Here is a 12639-nt window from a genome sequence, read left to right as displayed (position 1 = left end):
AGGTGGTATCAGATGAGATTTCAAAGAATTCTTCCAAGAGTTTGGATGGAGATGTGTCAGGAAGCTTTGTCTCAATGTTGTCTGTAAAGGTTTTTTTTATCCAGAGTAACTTGGTGATCCTTTTCTGTGTTTTATTAAATAATGATTTTCAGATTTTGAGAAATGGTATTTTCATGGAGAACAGTGCAGCTGCAACAGATAGCACTTTAGTGATAATTTTCTGTAATCCAATTTTTTTTTTTTTTTAATAAATCTCAAGGCCCCCCCTGTCATGCCTCTGCGCCCCCCCTGGGGGGCGCGCCCCCCACTTTGAGAAACACTGCATTAATTCATTCATGTTTGTAGGCAGGTGCTGAGCGTGTCTGACCAGAAGGCGGTGGACTACGCTTCCATGGTGCTCCACAACTGTCTGGATGAGAGCAAGGTAGAGCAGCTGGCCCTGCCCCAAAACACCCCGGTGGCCCTCAGGGTGATCGAGCTCTGTAGCACCCAGCCTGAACTGGATTGGCCGTAAGTATGTGTGTGTGTGGGGGGGCGGGGGGCAGTCATCCTAAATAAGGTAGGACGGCTCCTTCAGCATGGGGAAATTAATGGGTTATTAAACTAGCTTAATCTGTGGTTCACACAGGCTCTTTACCGTTACAAGGTCTTCTAATATCAATTTCTCTCTGTGATAAGGTGTGTGTGTGGGGGGGGGGGGGGGTTGAATTTCAAAGCGGCAATAAAAGCGGCTGGGAAGATAACCTTGGTACTTTGGAGTCTCTTAAAGAGACACACACACATTATACTAGCTGGTCATATTGAACCAGTCAAGCTGTACAAAGATAAAATGCTATCTCAACACAGATCTATAATGACATGATAATATTTTCTATGACAGTCAACAGTGTAAACCATATTATACAGTTTACAGTATACAGTGTATATATATATACAGTGATTTTCAGTCAAGCTGTTTTGTATTTCACAGGGTTCTAATCGCTACCCAGCACCTTCTCAAGTCTTCAGCCCTGGTGGAGACCATGTACTCTGAGATGGGCCACCTAGAGAGGCAAGTACCCTCCCTCTACGGGTTTGACTCACTTAATTTACAGTGTTTCCCGCATGTTGAGAATGTGCTTGTGGTGGTGGGTGGTGTGGTGTGTGACGGCGTTAGGGATTCACCATTATTATACTTTATTTTAAGATTATAAAAAAATATTAGATATACATACATGCGTAAATCAATAGCTTCCTTTTGAATAAAATAGGCTCAGGAATCGGAATTGGTAAAGCTAAGTAGCCTAATCCATGTAAAAAGAGTAGCCTATAGCAAATGTACACACACAGAATGGCTTATAGCAGACTTAATGATTTTAGAATATTTCAGGGGTGGGTTTGGGGAAGAGCGTGACTGTCAAAGTATTTTTAGATGGACAGGAGGCCTTTCCATTGGGTTCAGTCCAGTTCCTCTTTGACTCTTTTCTTCTCGTTTCCTGTCTAAGTCAATAACAGCTCATGGGGTTCTACCGTCCACATGACACTCACACACACGGTTGGTGATGCAGCAGTGCGCGGACACTCTCTTCCTGTTCCCCACGTCTTTGCACTTCTTTATTCTACACATGGTAGCCAACCTTTTTCTATGTCGAGAATGGTAAATGGACTGCATTTATATAGCGCTTTTATCCAAAGCGCTTTACAACTTATGCGTCACATTAACACATTCACACACCGACGGCGGAGGAAACCGTGAAAGGTGCCAACCTGCTCTCATCGGGAGCAGTTAGGGGTTAAGTGTCTTGCTCAAGGACACTTCGACACACTGCAGAGAGGAGCTGGAATTGAACCAGGAACCTTCAGGCGACCACTCTTACCTACTGAGCCACTGTCACCCCCCCCCCCCCAATAGAATCAACAGATAGATCTGCAATACGCCACAAACCCCAATTTTGTATGACTCTCCAAAATCCTCTTTTTCGCCGTGGTACGTGTACATGCAGAGAGCTGCACTGGCTTCCTGTTGCCGCACGAATCAGCTTCAAGGTTCTTGACCCAGCATTCTGTGCTGTGAGGGGAATGGCTCCCTCCTACCTCCGGTCAATGGTCGCTAACTACACACCCTCAAGATATCTACGCCCTGCACCTTCCAGGCTGTCTGAGACCCACTCCTATTTGGGCCACTTGGGGGGTCATTGAGACGAAGCAGGCTATTCTCTGTCCTGGCTCTACTGCGGTGGAATGAACTTCCAACCACAGCCAAGAAAGCTGAAACCCGTCCAATTTTTACGATGTAGACTAAAAACAAATTTTTTCAATCAATATCTGAATTTCAAAAAAATATATAGATTTTTTTTTTTTTTAAACCTTCTCACTGTCTTTTACTAGTAGGCTATGTACTAGAGATAGTATATACACAGGTATGTAAACTGGATAATATGCAAGACGGATGTGGTAAATAAAGGTTAAGTAGAAGAAAGAATACTATAGTTTGAGGTAGGTAGTTTTGATTACAGTGAAGGCAGTAGGCAGGTATAAATTGAGTATAGGCAACAGAGATCAGAGATAGTACAGTATGGGTAACAGAGCCTAGGGTATGGGGTTCAGAGTTCAGAGTTGACATGTTATGCGGGGGTGGTACAGAGTTCAGAGAGATGACAGCTGAGGGGGGAAGAAGCTGTTCCCGAACCTGCTTGAATTGGGACAGAGATTCCTATGGGAAGGAGGGCAAACAAGTCTGTGATTGGGGTTCGAGGTGTCCTTGACTGCATGCCTTCCTTTTGTGATACATAGTCTCAATTTCAGGGAGTGATGGTCCGGTGATGTGTTGGGCGGTTTTCACCCCCCCCTGTATCTGTAGTGCCTCTCTCCGGCCTGCTCTCATCCAAGTGGGAGAGGGTGGAATGTAGCGCTGAGGAGATGGCATCCTGGAATGTAGCGCTGAGGAGATGGCATCCTCCATGCTCCGGTTCTCACATGGGGGTGAGTGCAACTGGGCGGGAGTCATTGAGGCTCGAGTGTTTCGGCACTGGCACACTGGTGGAGGTGGTTTTGAAGCATGCTGGGACAACTGCCTGGGCTAGTGACGGGTTGAATATATCAGTTAAGACCTCAGTCAGCTGCTCAGCGCAGTTCCTGAACACACGACCGGAGATGGCCACCAGGGCCAACTGACTTACGTGCATTAGTCCTGCTCAGTGCGGCACACACATCGGTGGTGGAGAGTGAGGGTTTGGAGGTTGGCAGGGAGAGCAGCCTTGGTGGGCAGGGCACCTCCTGGTTGTCCCGGTCAAAGTGGGCATAAAAGGTATTGAGCGCATCAGGGAGGGAGGGGTCAGTGGACGAGGGAAAGTTGTACTCAGAGAGAGAGAGAGAGAGAGAGAGAGAGAGACACACTCACTCACTCACTAACTCACTCACTCACTCACTCACTCACTCACTCACTCACTCACTCACTCACTCACTCACTCACTCACTCACTCACTCCTGGAGCGCAAATCAACTATCTCCGCAAAAACTAAAGTTAACGGATAACTTTAAGGGATAGAGTAAAGTGTTTGAGGGATAAAGTAAAGTGTGTGTGTGTGTGTCTGCAGGGTGACGTTACTAGAGCTGCTGTTAGCCCACCTAGGAGACTTGGACAGGGAGGATTGTGGTGTCCCCCCCAGCGTGGCTGGTTTCCTGGCCACCTGCTTCCAGAAAGGCTGTGGCGCTGTGCTCGGCCTGGCTTCCGGCTCCGCCTCCGCTGACGAGGTAACCCTCACCTGCTCAGTCATCAGAGCTCCAGTGGTCCTGTGTGAACTGCTCGATTGATTGATTGATTGAATTGAATTGATTTGACAATCAAAAATTACATACAATACCGGTACACAACATGTACAGCCATCACATATAATCTAAAATCGTCGAGGATTAAAACACAATAAAACCTTACAGTTTATTTCCATTGTGGTCCTCACAATGGACAAGATGACTAGTATGCACAAATAAGACATGTAAATACAATTTCCAAGCATTGTGAAAATGTAAATATGAAAGAAAAGAAAAAACGCAATAACAAACGAATACAATGTCTACACCACACCTGATGGGTAGAGCTTGGCAGTGAAGGTGCCTATAGAGACCATTTATTTCATCAGTGTCATAATTCAATTTCATCATGGCATATCTTTTGAGTTGAAATCCTCTCAAAATGTGAAATAGACGTCATTTAGTGGCATTTTATTTATTATTATTATTTTTTTTTATTGGTCTTTTTCCCCCTCCATTTTCCTCCGATTTTCTCCCATCCCAATGTTAGTCGTATGCCAATTCCCAGTCCCTTCCTGGTCGCTGCGCACTTACCCCCCACAGTCAGATCATCTGGGAGAGTGGAGGCTACCACGTGCTTCCTCCGACACACGTCCAGCCAATCACCGCTTCTTTTCACCTGGCAGCGCGGATTCTCATCGAGAGGGCGTAGCGTGTGGGAGGACCACACTATCCCCCTCACGTCCAATCCGCGCTTAGCAGGCGCCCCGACCGAACTGTAGGAGTCGCTGTTTACAACGACCCGGACCCACCCCGCCAGCTTCTCCCACCCTCTGATACTGCCAATTGTATCAGTGCAGACGGCCAGCCAAGCTGGTGACAACCCCGGAGCTGTGAGCTGGATTCGAACAGGCAAATCCAGCTCAGCTCCGGGGCTGGTGACGAACGCAATCTCCGCTCGGCCACCTAACCGCCCTGTGGCATTTTATTTTGAAGAAACGGCTATGCACCCCCTCAGAGAAAGCTTTTTTTCCTTTAACCCCATAGATTCAGGTCACATCACCTAACCTTGACCAAGGGAACACCCAGGCCCAGACAACATAGGTAGCTGCTGCTTATAATGTGTGCAGAGCAAGTAGGTCCTATTTTAAACTATATTTTCTGGCTGGTCACTTAATCAGCAGAGGGTGCCGTCATTATGGAAGTGGTCTACCGTGGTGCATTCACCCCTCAATGACTTCAGACCTGACCTCCTTAGTCATAGAATGTGCACCCCAAGGCTCTTAATGACTTCAGTTTTAACCTGTTAAGCCCAATCGGTACCGGCCAGAGATTTATTTAATGTTGCACAAATAGATCAATACAGTCTGTATTAAGTGGTGTTGTGTTTCTGTTTCAAATGTAGCCAAGAGTAAAGACCCTAACCCTATAGAAACAGCAAGTGTATATTTTCAGCACTACGTTTGTTTAGCAATAAAAAATGTAATCTCTGTGCATTCCAACGGTAAAAACGGATGATTTAGACGTTAGAACAGGAAGTACTTGTTGTAGTCCAGAGAAAGGAGACCCAGTCTAAATTTCATAAAACCACACTACCCAGCTGCTAACACCAGTTGACGACGATCGTGTTTATATCTCACGGGGTGGAACAAACCTCAATGTTATTGCCATAAAATACAATGTATATTGTTTCCTTACCTTTCTGTGAACGTCTAGGGAAAAAAAACGTGTCTCAATCCGGTGATTTCTTTACGCAGCTATCGCCATTATACAAAAGTAACTGTACTTTACAGTAGATTTCATTCACGGTCTTTGCTGCCCTTTATCGGGCGCCTGGTGGTACAGTACTAAATCCAGATTTAACTCCGCCATTGGAAAGAGGAAATCTGTGCCGATCCATAGACTTATCAGCGATTCTCCTACGTGTCCGTCTGCCCCGCTGCTCTTTATATGTGCCATCCTCTTTGAATTCTACCTTAACTCGGTAGTTTAAAGGGATCAGAAATGTGGCTGTATTAGGCGGTCAGGTGGCGTAGCGGAGATTGCGCTCGTCACCAATGCAAGAGGCTGCAGTCTCGACTCCCGGAGTCAGCATTGCCTCTGGCTTGGGCTGATCGCTATACTAACCCATTTGGCTGGGTTAGGGGGAGGGAAGTCACAGGTGGGGATCTGGCGTTGTGGACAGCGACGCCTACAGGTCAGGTCTGGGCGCTTGCTCAGCGGAGGCAGGACTTGATGAAGGCAGCGTGACCTCCCACGCGTTACACTTCACCAATGAGAGTCCTCGCTGCCAGGTGAAAAAAGAGGCACTGGCTGTCGCCGTGCGTGTCGGAGGAAGCGTGCGGATGACTTCAGGGTTCCCTTGTACCGACCAGTAGGAGAACATGCGTACAACAACCAGGTAGGGGAGGGGGGGGAATTGGCACAACGACTAAATTGGGACGAGGAGAAAACAGAGAAAAATCGGAGAAAGAGAGGATTAAAAAAATAAAGAAATAAAATGTCCTCGTATGAAATCCTCCACCTAGACTCAGTCTGGAGGAGGGATATACCAGACCTGGAAATACATTTTGATTGGCAAGAAGCCTGGGCAAATGTTCGACTTGCGTCACGTAACCCGGACCATCAACAAATCAATCTTAACTATATTCATAGGACATACCTGACTCCTATAAGACTGAACAGAATGGGTCTTAAACAAGACTCCAGATGCTCCTTATGTACAAATGGGGACGAGGGTACATTTATGCACATGTACTGGGATTGCCCACCAGTTAAGATATTCTGGAAAGAAGTGACCCAGCAATTATTAAATCTCTTAAATCTGAATATACCTGTACACCCCTCTGTATTACTGTTGAATGATGTTTTTGAGTTTGCAGTCCATATACAGCTAAAGAGATTGGTTTTATCTGGTATCACAGCGGCTAAAAAGCTGATAGCATCACGATGGTTTCAACCGGAAAAAATTTGCTTAAGGTCTGGATCCTGACATATCTCGAAGTGATTTATCTAGAAATATCTACAGCAAGAATTTTGGGTCTCAGTGAATCCAAAATGACAATGTGGTTAGAAGTGGTGGAGAGAATAAAAGCTAGCATATGAATGGTAGTGCCTGGTTAGGAGCGAATGATAATGGATGGATTATCCAAGGGGGGGGCCCGGGGGGGGGGGGGGGGAGCGAGCCAGAGCATATGTGTGTAGGGTATTATATAGCAAGTATAAGGTGTATATCTTGTATAATACATTTATTTAAATGGTAATTTCATTGGATGTGCACTGTTAATTAATGCTTGTATATCTAATTTTATGTTTATGTTTATGTGTTTGTTTAAAAAAAAAGAAAAGAAAAAAAAAATATATATATATATATATATATAAAAAAAGATTTGCTGTATTTTTGTTACTTACCAATGATGATGCTGTTGTCATTTCTCAACACATCCATGCCATTCCTCATACTAACTCCGGCTAGCTAGTCACAAACTAATGCAAAGTCAATGGGGTTAAGCTCCTGTCTGTACAAGCTGTACAATAAGTTTCATTGAGATTCAGTCAGCTTGTACCGGAGCTAGTATAAGGACCAGTATGGATTGTGCTGAGAAAGGACTCTACTAACTAATCAACAACATTAAAGGGGAACTCCAACATTTTGGGAAATTAGCTTATTTAACATCTTCCCTGGAGTTAGACAAGAAGATACATACCTTTTTTGTCTCTGTGCGTGCATTTTAGCTTTGGGAATAGACGCTCCGTTAGTGTTGTGCTAGTTACTGAAAAATAGTAACTCAGTTACTTTACTAGTTACTTCATTTCAAAGTAACTTCGTTACTGTACTAGTTACTTACACCCAAAAGTAATGAGTTACTGTGAAAAGTAACTATTTAGTTATTTAAAAAAAAATAAAAAAAATAAATTGCTCAAGTCCCATGCCCCATATACTCAAAATCGGTTGATCAACTTGACAGTTTCCATTCACATCACCGAACTCTGCTAAGCAATGTGGTCTAGAGCGTTTCATTATATATTCCCTCCCCGCTGTATGTATATTTCTCTCCCACCCACCCACCCCCTCCTAATGTACAGTCCCCTCCCCATCATATGTATATACTCTGTCAGGATCTAGGGGTAACAGTACTGTATATTTGAATACCGCTTATGTCACAAATGTATCAGTACTAAATACCTATATGTCCCTATGCCATAAATGTCATGTATGTTGTGTATGTCATAAATGTCTATATGAATTGAAAATGGGGGACCCTGATGGAAACAAGACAAACGTCTTTCTCAGGTCTGCATCCCCTTAACAATTGTATGTATTGAGCCGTACTGTATTGTACCCATTCTGCAATCTGTTAAATAAAGTTTTCATTCATTCATTCATTCATCCATTCATTAATTCATTCATAACCATCTTGCAGCGTTGTTATCAAAGCATTGCAACGTTAGAATAGTTAGGATATCAATTGTGCATGAAAGGACTATATTTATATTGTTTGATTAGTATTATGAGATTCCCTGGAGATCAACAGTCAAAATCCGTTGATCTTGAGTTTCAGTGAACACATTGCACTCACCGTCACCAGTCTGCGGTGGTCGAGATGTAACGTTAGTCCAGTTGACTCCAGCAGCCCTTCAAACATGTTCTTTATCTCGTTTCCATGTTGTATATTAATTATCTCTCCAAGTAGTTGCTAAATGGTTTGTTAGTTCGTTATTATTACTGCGTTCTTATTATGTAGATTCATAGCGAGCGTCCTCTTGTTGTTTACTGTAGAGAGCGCCTATTTCTTTCAGAACGTCAGTGGCCAATCAGAAGTGCGAAACCAGAATGAGGCTACGGAAAGAAATAATAATAATAATAATAATACTTCGTTTTATATAGCGCCTTTCAGTCTACAGTAAACAAAACAAACGCAGGCGAAATAAGGACGCTCGCTATGAATCTACATAAAAAGAACGCAGTAACGAACTAACAAACCATTCAGTAACGTAAGTAGCGTTACTGAATTTCAAAAGTAATGCGTTAGAGTACTAGTTGCGGCAAAAAGTAACTTCGTTTCTGTAACGCGTTACTTTGTAACGCGTTAGTCCCAACACTGCTGGAAGTGAGGCAGGACAGTAGCCTTACAGTGCCTTACAGTGTATTGCAAGGTCTGACATTGACCAAATTTGATATGCATGACCTTGGTGGGCTCTAGGTCAACTCCTGAAAAGGGGGTCAATGTCAGACCTTGCAATCAAAAGTTAGGGGGCGCACTGAAATTATGGCAAGGGTTATTAGCCCCCTAACTTTTGATTGCAAAGTCTGACATTGACCCCCTTTTCAGGAGTAGACCTAGAGCCCACCAAGGTCATGCATATCAAGTTTGGTCAATGTCAGACCTTGCAACTGTAAGGCACTGTAAGGCTACTGTCCTGCCTCACTTCCAGTGATGAAGCTAAGCTATGCTAACGGAGCGTCTATTCCCAAAGCTAAAATGCACGCACAGAGACAAAAAGGGTATGTATCTTCTTGTCTAACTCCAGGGAAGATGTTAAATAAGCTAATTTCCCAAAATGTTGGAGTTCCCCTTTAAGTAGGAAATAAGGCTAGGGTTCCAAAAATCTGAACTATCCCATTAACCACTGCACTTTATATCTTGCATCATCCTTTATCCTGTCTGTATTATGTGTAGTGATTTTTATTATTCTGATAGATTTACCCATGAGGGATAGTAAAGTTACGACTACTAGCCTCCCATGTTGCTGGTTTTAACCCCTGTCTGCCCGGCAGGAGGCACTGACTGTGATCAGTCTCCTGGACGTGCTGTGCGAGATGACCTCCGACCACACAGAGTTCATGTTCCTGCAAGACCAGCCCGACCTGCTTGCCAGCACCGTTGGTAAACACAACACACATGTACACATTTACTCTCTCTCTCTCTCTCGTTGTGGACCTGGTAGCCCCCGTAATGAGGAGTTTGTAATTAGTGGGATCTGCCAGTTGTTTTGATTAATTTGGGTTTTGAGGTAATATCTTCATACTTTTAACATTGAATTAATGAGTGTCCTTCCAGCCCATACGGTGGACGTGCAGATGGACATTTCCAGTGCAAAGTCATTAAAAAGAAAACTGTACTACCTGTTGAATGGATTCACATAGTGTCTTGTTATCCTGTAGCCCTGAGCAAGTCAGTGTTCTTCTCTCCCCTCCTCTCTCCTTCTCCCTCATCCTCTCCACTCTCCTCTCCCCTTCTCTCTCCTCTCTCTGCTCCTCTCCCCTCCTCTCCTTCTCTCTCCTCCTTTTCTTTTCTCTCTTTCTCTGCCTTTTACTATCCTTCTCACTCTCTCTCTCCCTCTATCTCTTTGTCTCTCCAGCCCTCCTTCAGCAGGTGCAGGGATTGGGGAAGGCCAGTAATAATGTCTTCAGCCAGGCTCAGAACTTCTCGTCTTTCAGCCATGGTGGAGATGACACCTCTGCCTCCCCCGCCATCAGCTTCAAATCACACCTCATCAGACTGATCGGGAACCTTTGTCATGACAACACCCACAACCAGAACAAGGTTAACCTTAAACCTAAACATAACCCTAACCTCATCAGACTGAATGGGAATGGATGGAATGTAAACAGAATGGATGGTGTGGTATTCAAATAATATACTAACTAACCTACACTGTAGCACTCAACACTTTGATGAACATTGTTACTCAGCTGATAGAGTTGTGCCCTTCCTTCTGACTTGTCATACAAAACTTGTAAGTCACTTTGGATAAAAGCGTCAGCTAAATGATCAAATGTAAATGTAAGAAGAATGAGAAATAACAATACGGCCGGGGTTAGCTTACCAAAGCAGTACGCAATCAGTCTTGGCTCCGTCTGGGATCCCTTGAGCAGTGATCTGCTCAATCCAATAGTTTGTTAAAGTTTTTGTAGGTTTTTAGTTGGTTGGTCCGGTGACAAAACACTGGTTTTCTAACAAAGAAGAGTCCATGTGCTGTTCAAGATGTGTGGATTCCTGTAGCGTGGCGGTCTGCATGGCCCACCACCGGAACTTTATTGAGATGATTGCTTCCAGTGCACGCATGCACACTCATTCCCACATCAACAGTGCTTAACACCCATATTTCTCAAAGAAAACCAGCCCATACAAAATGTGAAGTAAAGGAATGAAATGGAGAAATTACATACTGTACACATACACACACATATACTGTGCATAAATATACATACATTTATATGATAAAATATACATTCATATAATTCAGTGTGCACATCTGTTCAGATTTGGTAAACCCAAGCAAACAGACCAAAGGCACAGAGACCAAACGGATAAATAAATAAATAAAATGGCATGAACTACAAGATAGCAACAGTGTGTATAGATAGTTTCAATAATGTAGCACTTGTAATAAAGTTAGATATAGCCTGTATATAGTGTGCCTTTCCATTTCCAAGCATAATGACCATGACTTACTGGAAAGAGCATCATGCCTTAACACTTTCAGTGCCAGCCGTTTTATCCATCCTTGTCAATGGGCCACGCTTTAAAAGATTTTCACTGTGCGTCACAATGTTTGCAGGGCTATATCTATATTCTATATTATAGCTATGGAGACAATACTATGGCTCATTTGACAGTCACTATCTCTCGTCCAACATGTAAAAAAGATATGAAAAAAAAAATGTATACGTTCGCGTGTTATCCCGTGGTGAATATTGTATAGTTTCAGAGTGATCCTGGCTAATTCCTGGAAGCTGCGTTATGGAGTGATATGTGAATTTTGCTAAAGGCGTTCATGTTGCTCGCCTGGACACGTTACTATTTCCAAATCAAAGGTATATAATAGGTATTATCTTTCATCATGAATGCATCAAAGGGGGGGGGGGTTGTTTTTTGATGCTCTGTGCGTTTGAGTACATTACATATGATCGTTGCGATCGATGTGAAATCATTGTTGGATAAAAGTAGGATTGATGTCATATAGTCCTTACCTTTACTAGGAGGTATCCCAAAAAGAATATTCCACTTGTCTGATCACGATTTCCAGTATTGATGTCCATCGGGTCCCTGACATGAAGTGGCACAAGATATGCCTCAAGTGTGCTGAACGCGTTTCAAAGTGCTCGGATGAAGCGATTCACTTGGCTTGGTCTAAATTCTCAGCCCGGACCATATACAATGTAACACACAGTGTGAAATAAGTTTTCAAAGGGTAGGCGATACTGCCACCTAGCAGGATTCGGCCGGTATTGCACTCTCAGGGTCTCAGAATGAGTTCCAATGGTAACACTGAGGTCCGTGAGACTGTATAGAATAAAGAAAAATCGAATAAAATAAAAAACTATGAAAACTATCGAAAACCCGGTTTTTCTTTGGCGAGATAACCCGACTATAGTCGTGGTTGGCCGTGAATGAGTTAAGGGATAGTTTTTTTTTTGTTTTTTTTAGCCCTATTTCCTACTCGCCAATGATGATGTTGATGGGATCGATGAGGCTCACTGAAATCTACTTCAGGTGCACTGTGGAGTACATTTCAGTGAGTCTCAGTCAGCTTGTACAGACAGGAGCTTGGCCCCATTGACTTTGCATTGGTTTGTTGCTAACTAGCCAGAGGTAGTATGAGGAACAGCATGGATTGTGCTGAAAAAGGACTATCCCGTTTTAAGGATGGAGTATTCTATGGGAAAGTAGTTTTGAGGTTGTTAACACATTGGGTGCCACGCCTTTTTCGGGCCCCATCTATTCACTGCCACGCTTTAAAAGATAGGAGTCCGTCACCTTGTTTGTAGAGCTATAACTATATTCTATATTATAGCTATGGATACAATACTATGGTCATTTGACAGTGACTTTCTTCTGGTCAAGATGCAAGAAAGAGATAATTTTTCCATGCATACATTCGTGCGTTATACCGTGGTGAATA

The 12639-nt window shown here is 43.5% G+C and overlaps 1 protein-coding gene across 1 annotated transcript in view; it reads left to right on the top strand.

Moving 5' to 3' along the window:
* Positions 1-12639, top strand: part of atxn10 (ataxin 10) — a 34214-nt gene that overhangs the window by 5996 nt on the left and 15579 nt on the right. The window contains exons 5-9 of the mRNA XM_084331177.1: positions 346-510; positions 971-1051; positions 3576-3732; positions 9509-9617; positions 10093-10277. Coding sequence (XP_084187303.1) covers positions 346-510; positions 971-1051; positions 3576-3732; positions 9509-9617; positions 10093-10277 — 697 coding nt within the window. The remainder of the gene's footprint in view (positions 1-345; positions 511-970; positions 1052-3575; positions 3733-9508; positions 9618-10092; positions 10278-12639) is intronic.

Source organism: Notolepis coatsorum (genome assembly GCF_963971535.1).
Source record: "Notolepis coatsorum genome assembly, chromosome: 15".
Lineage (NCBI taxonomy): Eukaryota > Metazoa > Chordata > Actinopteri > Aulopiformes > Paralepididae > Notolepis > Notolepis coatsorum.
The sequence above is the reverse complement of the archived record's forward strand: the minus strand, read 5'-3'. Positions and strand labels throughout refer to the sequence as shown.